General features: G+C 41.9%; 1 protein-coding gene across 7 annotated transcripts in view; it reads right to left on the bottom strand.

Moving 5' to 3' along the window:
- Window positions 1-4391: 4391 nt before the first annotated feature.
- LOC122629658 (fibroblast growth factor 17-like) overlaps window positions 4392-13226 on the bottom strand; it is a 95121-nt gene continuing 86286 nt past the window's right edge. For all 7 annotated transcript variants that reach the window (XM_043813347.1, XM_043813349.1, XM_043813351.1 and 4 more), the window contains 3 exons: window positions 11638-11770; window positions 5379-5485; window positions 4392-5091 (listed from right to left, as the gene is read on the bottom strand). In XM_043813347.1, coding sequence (XP_043669282.1) covers window positions 4552-5091; window positions 5379-5485; window positions 11638-11770 — 780 coding nt within the window. In that variant the 3' untranslated portion in view covers window positions 4392-4551. The remainder of the gene's footprint in view (window positions 5092-5378; window positions 5486-11637; window positions 11771-13226) is intronic.

Below are 13226 nucleotides of genomic sequence, written 5' to 3'. Positions count from 1 at the left end.
TTTAACGACCAGAACACGTCCGGGGTACATCGACACATCGATTTATTGGGTAACGGTTGGGCCACTATATTAGCTACACGCGAATTATAGTTTAGAGTATCATACATCGTCGTCGTTTGCAAGGTTCGCCAACGATCGTGATCGTGAAGAACGTTTATTAATATTATTATTATTATTATCGTTATTATCATTCGTCATTTCCTCGTTATCGATCATCAATCTGGTCTGCCTTTGACAATGTCTTCTTGGTATTAAATATCTTACAATACACATCTCCTCTCTCTCTTTCACCATATATTTATATATTTATATATATATTTATATTTATATATATATATAATATATATTTATATACTTTACCTTTCTTCTTTAATTTTATTTTATGTATACTATCTATCTATAGGGTAATCAGATTCATTTCTTGTGCTCCGTTCGTTTTTTCCGTCGTTCTGATTATTCGTCGATAACGTCGATAACGATGAGGCGTTTATGGCGATTATGATGATTATGATTATGATTATGATGACGATGACGATGAGAAAGTATGAAAAAAAAGAAGAGAGAGAGAGAGAGAGAGAGAGAGAGAGAGAGAGAGAGTGAGAGTGAGAGAGAAAAAAGAGAATGAATTTCTTCGTGTAAAGTTGCGAAAAGAAACGCTCGAGAATCTCATTTGCTTCTCCCTAGTTTCTCTCTCTTTCTAATCGTCGATCATACTTATTCTAAATCGCGATTCTCGACGCGTCTCTTCCCTTTCCTCGTGACGATTGTGACGACACTATGCTTACACATACAAAAACGAGTAGTAGGATAATTTGTGTTTCTTTTTTTTTCTTCTTTAGAGGTGGCGTTTACATTACCATATTACAATATTAATACACTACGCGTTACAATTAGGTTGTCTGTTATTAAATTATAAGCGTTCGGACTTTTACGTTTTTTTTCTTTTTCTTCCTTTTTTTTTCCTTTTCCTTTTCTTTCCTCGTTAATAATTCTCCATGGTCAGCTGCTGGCATTTAGTTTCCGTTTACGCGCAACATTTTATTCTGCTTAGCTTGCGCTCGCCACGCACCGATGGACGAAGAAACGAGAGACGAGAGACGTGTGAAAGAACGAGAGAGGGATCGCGAAAGATAGAAAGAGAAAGAAAGAGTGTGGGTGTACGTCTGTGTATTCATGTATGTCTATGTTTGATTGTAGAGTAGAAAAACATACGTACTCGCGTGTCTCCTCTATGCAAACTCGAGCCGGTTTTTTATTTCTATTTCCGGTCGGTTCTCCATTTTCTTAATCAGAATTTCACGAGGGTGAGAAGAAAAAGTTAGATCGACGTGGTAGTACGAAAAAATGATCGATCGATCGTCCTCGGCTTGTCGAAGGGTACGTGGCGTTTCGATTTCTTTTCTTTTTTTTTCATATGTATATATATTTATATATATTTATATATATGTATATATATATATAATATATAATATGTTCCTACGCACAATTTGTTTAACTACTCACATTAGCATCACATACAAACAGCATTCTCGAGGGCGGTTGTGGGTGGGACTTTGTAGGGCCTTCTAAAGCGCTGCTGTAGGTTACGCAAAACAAATCGAGTATTTCTCGGGTTACTACAAATCGCGAGCCGCAAACGTATAAGAAAATCTTATTGCATTCTCGTTTAACGACGTTTGCATGACGTTTGTATGTATGTAAAAAATAAGAGGGGAATGTTGCTCGTTTTATTAATTTTGTTTGTTTGTTTGTTTGTTTGTTTTTTTTTTTTCTTTCTTTCTTTCTTTTTTCTTTCTTTTTTAAAGAACGAGACGATAAATGCAAGGCGCGATCGTTGGCCTGGAATTCGTTTTTTTCTTTTCTTCACGCATAGTACGTACATATGCATGTATGGATTTATTCGTGTTTATGTGTATGTATGTATGTATGTATATATGTATGTATGAACGATATTTTAAAGAAAAATGAATTACTCGATGACGACAAGAAAGAAAAAGAAGGGGGCGTATCGAATCGTGCGCGTAAACGTCCGCGATTTCAGATCATTCTTTTATCCTTTTTTTTCTTCTTCATCTTCTTTATACAAAATAACAAAAAAAAAGAGGACTACGTCGATCTCTTCGCGATCGAAGATCGGATAAGATTTCGTGTGTGATGTATTGGTGGACGATGAGGAGAGAAAGAGGAAGGGGGATGAAATTACAAGGATGAAGAGAAGAAAAAGGAAGGGACGAAGGGATAATTACAAACAAACAAAAAACAGATGTCAGAATGGTAAAGAGAGCGACGCGTATTTTCACACACGCGTTACGAGGTCGATCGAGATAGAAGAGTATATATATATGGAGGGTAGAAAGAAAAGATTAAAACAGAAAAAAAAATTTTGGAAGGAGGGAAGAAAGGAAGAAAGGAAAGAAGGAAGGAAGGATCGGGCGATTCGGCCTTCGTAGTAACCTAAAACGTGATTTCAATAAATAAGCTACCTAGGGAGCGTTTCCTTTTTGGGAAAAAAAAAGAGCAGGCGCTCCTTTCGCGTGGCGTTGACGCGAGAAGCTGCACCGTGTCGCTGCTCCCATTGAATTAAGGATTCGAAAGGAGAGAGAAAGAGAGAATAAGGATATCGGAGGGAGTCGAATAGGAGAAATTGTGAGATGTAAAGGGCGGAGAAGGAAACAACAGCAGCAGGAACAGTCAGCCCCGGTCGGCTTTTCGCGTTGCCATCGCGTACATACGTGTTCGCGTTATCTAACCTAATAATACAGTTTTATTTTTGTTTTATGCGACAGCGTCCTAAGGATTAAGTTTTCAATAACGATATAGTAATATATTACACGCACTCACACGCGTTTAAAGAGGCAAATACAACGTACGCACGCACGCATTAACACACGCAACAACAACAACAACAACACAGAAAAAGAGAGAGGGATACGCTCGTTCTCGCTCGCGCCACGGTCCTGTGCAAATTTTTTTTTTTTCTTTTTTCTTTTTCTTTCTTCCTTTTTTTTATCCTTTTTCTATTTTTTTTTCTTGTTTCACCATATAGATATAGAGATATATATATATTTTTTGTTGTTATTATTATTGTTATTATTATTGCTCGTTTGGGCGACATTGAAGCTTTGGGCTCGCGCGCGAGCGATCGATCTTGCGTATCCACACGCGTACGCTACTACTCACACACACGCGCACATACATTCATACACATTCTCACATATCATACGTACACGCATGCAGGCAGGCAGAGCACGCACGCACGCAGAGCACGCACGTTACGTTACGTTACGTTACGTTACGTTACGTTACGTTACGTTACGTTAGGCGGGCCGTAAAATTAGCACACAGCGAGCGAGAGAGTCTTGCGCGGCGGCATGAGGCTTTTTTTTTTTCTTTCTTTCTTCCTTTATTGTTCTTAGTGTGCGCGCAGCAGCGAGTTCGCGCGCGACGCCCCTCCTGAGGAAAACCGCGAATCTCTATTACATTTTTTTCTTTTCTCCTCCACTTTCATAGTCAAGAGCAAAGAATCAATCGCGCCTCCCTCGATGTTGTCCACATGAAAAATCGTGATTTTTAGAATAAAAAACTAATTTGAGAATCCCTGTGTTTAGCGGAGGAGAAGAGTTTTAGAACCGTTGAATCCGTTTGTCGCTTCGTTCAAAAAGAGAAAGAGAGAGAGAGAAAGAGAGAAAGAGAGAGAAAGAGAGAAAGAGAGAGAAAGAGAGAGAATGAGAGAAAAGAGAGAGAGAGAAAGTGAGAGAAAATGAGAGAGAAAGAGAGAGAGAGAGAGAGAGAGAGAGAGAGAAAGAGACCGCTCGGTGGGAAACGAACGCACGTGCGCTTACCTACGATCGCCATAGCGATTTTTTTTCGGCTAGCGCGTGCCAACTCTCCGCGCGAAGAAACGAGGCGCGCGCGCGAGACTGCCGCGAAGATTTAAAGCGCGACGAGAGTTCATCGACTCTTTCTCGCGTGCTTCGTCTCTGAGTTAACTCCTACTTGCCCTTAAATGGGTTCAGTCGGGGGGCAAGAGAGGAGTTTCGGAGTCGCGCGAATAATTGGAGATCGGAGTCGTTGAAGTCGTCCTACGTATTTATCTTTTCATATTTTCTGTTCTCCTCTATCATTTGCCATTTCATATTTTCTTTCTCACCTACATAAATCGAGACGCGGCTTCGCGCGATCCAAGTCGCGCCTCGGGTAAGCGCAGTCATATATATCTTCTCGAAGTCGCGGTGTTTCCGTGTTTGCGGATTTCCCTGAAGAATCATACCGAAACATGATCTTATGAAAAAAAGGCGCCAAAGCGACGTATGGAGTTGTTCGTTCGGTAGATCGATATCAGGTAACTCTCACGGAGGTACGGTGTGTTTTCTGTGTATGATCGTCGTGTGTGTTTCTTGTATTCGTGTCTTCGTGTATATGTCTCCCTGTGATATCTTCTGTGTAAGGCTTTGTGTATTAATCGTGTACGCGGTTTCGTTCGTTCGTTTATGTGTTTGCATGTGTGGATTAAGGAGGCAGTCTTGATCGGCGAGCCAACGCTTTTCCGGCTCAATACTTGCTGGCCTCGACGAGTAGACGACTCTCGTGCCGTCTTCGTGGCATCGCCGAGTGTTCCTCTTCGTCCTGTCGCATCTTCCAACGATTCGAGTGCCGATGACGATGCGTCGTCGTGTGCCCCGCTGGATGCTGTTGTTGCTGTTGCTGTTGCTGCTGCTGTTGTTGTTGTTGCTGTTGTTGCTGATGATGGTGCTGTTGCTGCTGTTGCTGCCTCGCACCACTACTGTCGGCTTGTATCAGCGAGTTCTTCGTCGCCCTCATCGGTGAAGGCTTCCTCGATACCACGTAAGGTTCTCTCGGCTCCATACCACCCATATCCGCATTCACCAGGTTGTTGTGGTAGTTTATGTCGGCATGAGGATTGTACTTGATGAAGTTGAAACATTCCTGTCTACCATGGGGATTCTTCATCGGTTTGCCGAGCTTGTTGAAACCGAGGTATCGCGTACTGTCGGCCACGCTCCTGTACCTCAGGTACGAACCGTTGTAGACCTCATAGAACTGGCACATCGGACCCTTCTGTTTCTTCGGCTGGAACAAGAAGAGGAAAATATGAAGAAGACTCGCATATTCTATACAAGATGGACCATTTAAACGAGATTATTTTAGTATCTCCAATGTTCTAGAGATATCAAGAACAAGCTTATTGAAATCTTTACGCTCACGAAATAACAAAAACCTTCGAGTGTTCTCATTGAAAACGACTCTCTCGCTGTACGATAGTCTCGTATACGATAAGCGAAAAGTTATTCGAACACGTGAATATATGATCGAGTCCACGATGAAATACGTTCGATAATTGGGAGGCAAGTAATTACCAGGCCGACGAGTTTCCACCGCTTGTTGAAGCAAATGTATCGTTGGCTCTTCTCCGCGAAGATGTACAGCTTCCTACTGAAGTCCTCGGACTGTGTCGTGAGCTTCTCTGTAACAGAAGGTGGAAAAGGGCAAATAAAGAATCGTTGCTTTCGTAGAAGAGAGACAGAGAGAGAGAGAGAGAGAGAGAGAGAGAGAGAGAGAGAGAGACAGAAAGAGATTTTGCGGTGCGTCCTTCGAAACGATACACGCGGCAAATACGAGAGGACAAAGCGAACTCGCCGATGGTGGCCGACTCGAGATGTCTTTCGTGGCATCGGTATGCTGAAGTGTGCGCGCGCGCGCACTCACGCTGCTGGCACATTTCCGAGAAGCGAGACCACGAAAGAAAGAGAAAGAAAGAAAGAAAGAAAGAAAGAGAAAGAGTCCGTGGTTTATGGCGCGAGAGTCGTACTACCTACATCGAGGTACGCTAGCTCACTCGCTCCTACTGTCCCTCTTCTTCCTTCCAGCCACTCTTCGGCACCATGGAAAGAAGAAAAGCGGCGGCCTGGTCGGTCGGTGCTAATGAAGGAGGCACAGACCGACCGGTGTGTGCTTTGCCACTTAGCGGACCCTGTCGTTCGTGCTTCGACCCCGAAGAGTGCACGTCCAGCTCGTACCCTGTACACCTCTCTCACTCTTTTTCTCCTACAGTCTTTTCTTTTCTATATCCAAACCCTTCTTTCTCTACCACTGTCTCTTTCTTGTATTATTACGAAATATACCGTCGACCAAGAGCCTTCTTTTGTTCCGATTGAGGTAAAAAGGAGAATAGGAATTTTACAGGTGCAACGACGGTGTCCCGGAAGACCTGAGCTTTCTCAAGCTTTATAACTATTTCTGAGAAGACGAGAGAGAAGGAGAGAAAGTGTACGTTGGGTGGTCCGTTCGTTCAAGGTCTTGTTAAATTCGGTTACATTCTCAGCATCGAAGCATCGAGAAAATTGTCTCTTAAAGTTATTCACGTTCGTTCAAAAATGTTTAAATACGAGTTCATTTTTGTTAATTAATCCCTACGGATAATTTAATACGTTTCTTTCGATCGATCCATTAAATTAACCCGAGAGAATTTTCTCTTAGAAAAACGGGGCAATGGCAATGTATTTATGTATGTATATAAGTCGAAGCCGTGGCATATACGAAATTGACAATATCTTGAAATAGTTCACTACTACATCGCAAGACATTACAATACCGGTAAGTGTTTGGAATTCTTCCATGTATGTCCTGCGGTTTTCGATATCGACTTTGAAGGAGTGCCAAGAGCTTCTAAATACCAAAAATCAAAGATCCTTTCTCCTCGTTTGGTTAGCCTCGATACTCGTATATTAAACTCCTAAAAATAAGGATTACCGAGTTTCGATTTAATTTTTAGAGATTGCGAGGACTTTTCGAGAAGAATTTTTGCGACGGGGAACATGACCGAGGAATTTCTTCGTCGTGCTAAAAGAAAGAAAGAAAGAGAGAAAAAGAACCGAGAGACTTCCTTTCTCTCTCTCTCTCTTATTCACTCTCGAAAACTCCACCCCCGTCTCCTTACTGCTTCTGCCCTCTGATCGAAGCCGCCAGGAGATTAGAGGCTGCCAAATGAATTAAAAGGCAATTTTAATCAAAAGCGGGCACCGGCTTTTAGGCACGATTACCCCCGATAATAACCGGTGGGATGGGCCAGCGTTCTCATACGAGGAAAAGACCGAGACGAGGAGAGGGAGAGAAGAATGGATCCCATATATTACTTCTACGTGCTTCTCGCGATACAGGAACCGATTTGCCGGTTGGTTATAGGTTCGCAACTGACCCGCGCCCTCGAATGAGGACGACGGCCGAGTTCTTTCAACCCTTCCATGTCGAAGAAAGGCTCGAAACCCGTCCAGAGACTCTTGCCAGAGTTTTATGTATGTATGGGAGAGGTTTCTTTCCCAAGAACAATATGTATAATAAGGGTGATTGAAACGATTGCTTATTCCAAGATACGATGGTACCATTGAGAACCACTGGTGCGCCACAATTTCGCGGCGTCGGCGTTATGAAAGCTATAATACAACGCGATATAGCCGGTATACCAAACGCGTAAGCAGAAGAGACGATGGAGGAGGAGAAGAAGAAGAAGAAGGAGAAGAAGGAGAAGGAGAAGGAGAAGGAGAAGAAGAAGATGGAGAAGAAGAAGAAGAAGAAGGAAAGAAGAAAAGACGCGTATAGCCGCAGCTCTTGTTACGAGGGCGCATGTATAATAGCGACCCTGTCATTAACACCTAAACGCACGATTGGTCGATGTGCAACGGCATCGTCCTTCTTGACCAGGAGCAGAGTACATATACCTACACGGTGTACAAACTGGTAAGAGAAAAGAGTACGAGAGGGAGAGAAAAAGAGAGAGAGAGAGAGAGAGAGAAATATCGGGGCGTCCCGGCTCAGATCAAAGGTGCGACAGCTGAAGTCTGGTTTACCGGGTTGACGCGCTAATCACAGCTCGCTAAGACTAAAATAATTAAACTCCAGATCGGACGAGTGCTGTCTACGCTTGGAATCCTTCCTTCCTCTATCTCCCGATCCGTATTTAGTCCTATCTAGCCCCGTCCGTCCATCCATCCGTCTTTTCCTGACACCCCGTCGGAAAAGCTGGCTCGCGCGAAATTCTTTAAACCTGCTCTCTCTCTCTCTCTCTCTTTCTCTCTCTCTTCTCTGTGTCCTCTTGGACGGGTATGTTAATCGATCTTACCAGCTGTCGTAGCAAGAAAAAAAAAGGAACGCTATAGAAAGGAAAATGCGTTCCCTTCCTCGTATTCTTTCGAGTAAATCCAACCAACGTTCTTTCGAGACAGTTCTAGATAGCTTAGAAACGCCCATCCGATCGCTCGGGGTGGTCGTTGAATAGCTTCGAATCGATTCGTAAGTCGGATTCGAACAATGAAGACAACCAATTAGTGGCTCTATCGCTTCCACACGATGGAATGAGCTTCTCTTAATCGGGACTCGTTGAATAGACACACTCTCTCTTTCTAACAGATAGTATCTGTTAGAGTTCAGGACCAGATTTCTTTCTTTCTTTCTTTTTTTTTTTTTCTTTTCGTACGATCCGTGTAATTAGAAGACAAAATGATTAAAGCCGAAACGAACGTATTTGACGAGTTAATTTTTCTTGAAAATTTTTGGGCGAACTTTTCAATCAAGATCAATTATTTTTCGTGCTTTTTCCTACGACGACGAGGAAGTCTTCGTAGGGACTAGCGATAGAAAAAGGTGACTGGGACGGTCCTTTGAGATTAATGTGGAAACGTGATCGTAAAAAAGGCTAGCGGCACCTACTCTTACGTCGTGGTAAACGACCACGGAAACTGTACTCGAGCGACCGCAGGCACGCATCCGCTTTCGCCGGTACAACTATAACGAAAAAAAGGAAAGAGAGAAAAAGATAAGTGGCACTCAACAACATTGGTTTCTGTTGTAAATAAAACGATCTTTATAAAAATATGTCTGATGTATTTTTATAATAATAATAATAATAATAATAATAATAATAATAATAATAAAAATAATAATAAAGAACTGACTCGAACGAATTAAATAGTGGATGACATCGATCCCAAACATTACGTAGAACAATGTCTTATCTTCCATAAAGCCACTGTCATTCATCCGATGACGTGCTCTCTTCCGGAGCTTATATCGAACTCGTCCGACGTTCCTTCTAAGGTAAATCGATACCTAGCTTGTCTTTAGCACGGAGAGAAAACTGATGCCAGCTTGGCGATGAACGGTGACTCATATGTCGTTACGATGACGGAGATCAACGTCTACGCTATATTGCTACTATATCATTCTATCGTGTGTACTCTATCGTCTCACGTAATTCTACTACTGGATTTGTCTTATAAAATGAGGTAAAAGAAAACAAAAATAATAATAATAATAATAATAATAATAATAAAAGAAAAACAAATTAAAAACGAAAAAGAAAAAAACAACAAAGAGAGGAAGAAACAATTGGAATGCAAAATTGAGAAAGGATCCCACGGTACGTCACGATTTTCTCATTTCGTTCCGTAAAAGAAGCAACGCTGTTGTCGGCGAGAGACAGAGAGAGTGAGAGAGAAAGAGAGATAGAGAGAAAGAGAAAGGCTTAACGGGAAAGAAGGTGGAGAGAAGTAGGTGGTAGAGGAGGAGACGAAAGAACGTGATGGATCTCGGGGAGGTGCAGACGCGGCGTAGCGTGCGGCGCGAAAACTGGCTCTTCTGTTTACACAAGCCTTCAACTTATTCCCTCCTTCTCTCAGTTCTTTCTCTGTTGCCATATGTCTCTCTCTCTCTCTCTCTTTCTCTCAGCACAGAGTCCGCGGAGGGCGGACGGTTCTGCCGTTCTTCTCTCCTCCTTCACTTTCACATGCATGCCGAGAAACGGTTCTCGAGATTGCATTGGAATCGAGAACGCTCTTCTCCAAGCATAATATACTGACCAAGGAGAGACAAGACATCTTGGTATTTCGACGTGAGTGAATTCAGGAAGATAACGATGGTAATCGATTTTCGTTCGATACACAGAACGTTGTATCGATGCTGCAGAACGAACCAACAGACCGACTCGTGTTGTCTCTCTTACCAAAACCACATAGAACGATAAGCGTTCGAGAAGAAGGAGAAAATAAGAAAAAAGGATCGAGAAGAGAAGAAACACATTCCGGGAAACGATTCTACGGCGTGGTTATTTCTATCGACGGTCATCTGTAAAGGATAAGTTTTGACATTTACGAGTAATCAATTCGCGATAAAGATACGTTTTTCCAAATGCTTTCGTCTCGAACGATCTGGGTAACTATTCTTTCACGTTTAAAAAAGACAGAGAGAGAGAAAGAAAAAGAGAAAGAAAGATCAGAGTCACGGATTCTATGGGTCGAACGAAGGTGAACTCCGACAGAGGAAAAGCGGCGTATTCGAATGCCGGTCAATAAATAACACTGCTTGGAAAATAAGAAGAACGAATGCGATAGAGAGTAGACGTCGAGATAAACAGTGTCTAGTCGAAAACAATAGCGACTAGACCGAGGTAAAAGGAGCATCGTTACTCATCTCGACTCCGGTCCTTAAAAACTCCCTTCTTTAAGGAGTACCATCTCTTCGTCTCTGTCTCTTCACGAGAGGAAAAGGGCAGCGCCCTTTTCCATTCTACCAAAGAGATGACTGTCCTCCCCCCTTCTCGGTGTTATTAGCGAAGATGAGATTTCTCTGACGATCGTCGCGGATCCTTATCTCGTTAATTTTTCCTTTCTTTTTTTTTCCTTTTCCTTTTTTATCCGACATCTTGTATCGCTTCGAAGAAATTACGAATTTAAAAAAAAAAGAAGACGCAGAGAGAGAGAGAGAGACGAAATACGTCGATTATCCCTTTTTTTACCTCCATCGACGTGAGTTATCATACTATTTTACGTAAGAAATAAAGATCTTTTTGGATGTATTCGAAGAATTCGAATTTGTTCTTTTAAATCTCGAGAATCGATACCACATGCTCCGTTCGATACTATCTTTGGTTATTAGCTCGTAAAAGCTACGTTTTCGGACGAACAAGAGAAAGGGGTAGATAAAGGATAAGAGGGATAGAGAGCTACTACTCTCTCTCTCTCTCTGTCTGTCTGTCTTGTTCTCTCTTTCTTGGTAGCTAAAAAAGAGAGATAGACAGAAGAAAATATAAATCCTCGACCCGAGCTCGAATCGATAAGAATCGCAGTAAATTAAGATCTTTAATACCGTCGGTCGTCGACGTTTAAACTCCTCTCTTCGTCAGCCCTTCGAGAAATTTTTACGGAATCATCGATTCGTAAGATAAGCGGCTCATTGGCTCTTGTATCTCGAAACTTTCGATTAGGTTCGATTAAACTAATCATACAATTGCCACACGTATGCCTATGTTTCATCTCGCTTCGAAATCTATAAATATTACAATAGGTTGATGAATTTATTATTATTAGTATTATAAGAATATTAGAAATATCGAATTAAATTTATCCCTTTGGTACGTGAACTTTATCGATTTTTTAATAGAGTCAACGATCCGAATCGTTGATGTTAAATTGTAGAAAAAAAAAGAAAAAGAAAAAAACACAAGTTTCCTTGCTTTTTTTCTTCGTCACAATCGTTGATTAAGTCGCACCGTAATTAACGAAGGAATCGTAGAGCAAGATGTTAGTCGAAAGAAAAAGGTTGAAAAGATGAAAAGCTTCCACTTACGGTAGGGTGCATTGTCATCGCTGCGTCCCACGGCCTTGATCGAGCGGCCCATTACGGTAACATTGCCGCTGCTGCAAGTCGAGTAGAGACTCACGGAGCGCACCATCGCCGGTACCGCCCCGCACATCACCACCTGCAATTACAAAAGGGTGCTCTTATGTCTTACGAAAGCGAATAATCCCATCGTGGAAGGGCTCTCCGAGACACAACACGCCGGTAAACACAAGAACTATACTTTACTGCTTTTAAGCGCGTGCCGGGAACTATAAACGCCATTATCTAACGTACACTTATGTTTCGTTTATTTCTGAAACTGTACGATGTATATAATAAACTGTCTTCGTGAAATAAATTAAAGGGGAAATAATTTTATGCATTTAAATTATTTTAAGAAACTTGGATAACTCTTAAGTATCTTCAAGAATAAACGTTCTAAGTCGTTAAAATATATTGGCGAACCTTGCGCGTTTATTTTACGCGAACGAACAACGGACATTTATACGATCTCTTCGCCGAGAGAGACATCGTTCGTCGACTCTTCTTCGTCTTTCTGGTTCCTTGTACGGATTCGAAGACGCTTAGTCCGAGCAAATAAGCGTCCATGTTAAGAAAGAAGAAAAGGTGGGGGAGGATCGTTAACGAGCAGACACGAGCCGTCCATTAATGGCACTTCTGATAATCACCTTTCGTTTATTTCAAAACTGGCGCCATAACAATGTTACGAGGCCAACCGACTCGCCATACGACACTTCGTTTCATCTAATTAACCAAATTGAAAGTACCTCATGGCTTGTTGCAACGCGGATAAAGAACGTTATATCGTTTCGGTTCTAATGGCATCAGAAGATGTGCTTTTTAATGTGAAGGATAAAGAAAAAAGAAAAAGAAACGACCTTTCAAACAGCGAATCCTTAAAGGCCGACGTGTAAAATTTTATTGATATTCTATGATTCTCTGAATAAGTATGACATATTCACAATAACAGGATTTTTTTTAACATTTCATTTAACTCTCAAAGATCCTTGACATAAAAGTCCGACAGAACATCGTAAAGCTAGCACTCGACATTACTTTCGATCGTTTATCTATTAAATCGGCTCGTGACTCTCCTGCACCGAATTATCCTTATAGGGAGGTTTCAAATCGAGTCGTAAATCTTCATCCAGTCGTCCGAAAGGGGAATCGAACGATTCAGGTGTTTTCCAATCGTTATATCGATGCGTCTAATGGTGAAACATTGCGTTTCTTTCGTAACAACGAGCATTACGAGAGAAAGAGTGGAAGAGAAAAAAAAATACAAAGAAAGAAAGAAAGAAAGAAAGAGAAAGGGAGAGAGACAAAAAGAAATAACACGAAAGAAGACGAAAAGATATGAGAACGTGGCGCGCGCACAAGAGCGCGAAATTAAAGGTACAAGCGAAGGTATAAGAGAGCGAGGAAGCGTAGAAAGTGGGAGCTCAAAGGCGGCAAGGAGCGCGCGAGCCCGTCGATATAAATCGTCGGCGTTGTAAACGCGTAGGAGTGGAAGCACCGATCATTAATCTATGGCAGGTAAGGTGCGCGCCGACGTAATCGTCGATTTACTAAGT

The sequence above is a fragment of the Vespula pensylvanica genome, chromosome 5 (genome assembly GCF_014466175.1).
Source record: "Vespula pensylvanica isolate Volc-1 chromosome 5, ASM1446617v1, whole genome shotgun sequence".
Lineage (NCBI taxonomy): Eukaryota > Metazoa > Arthropoda > Insecta > Hymenoptera > Vespidae > Vespula > Vespula pensylvanica.
Note: the sequence above shows the minus strand (reverse complement) of the source record. Positions and strands in the feature narration are given on the sequence as shown.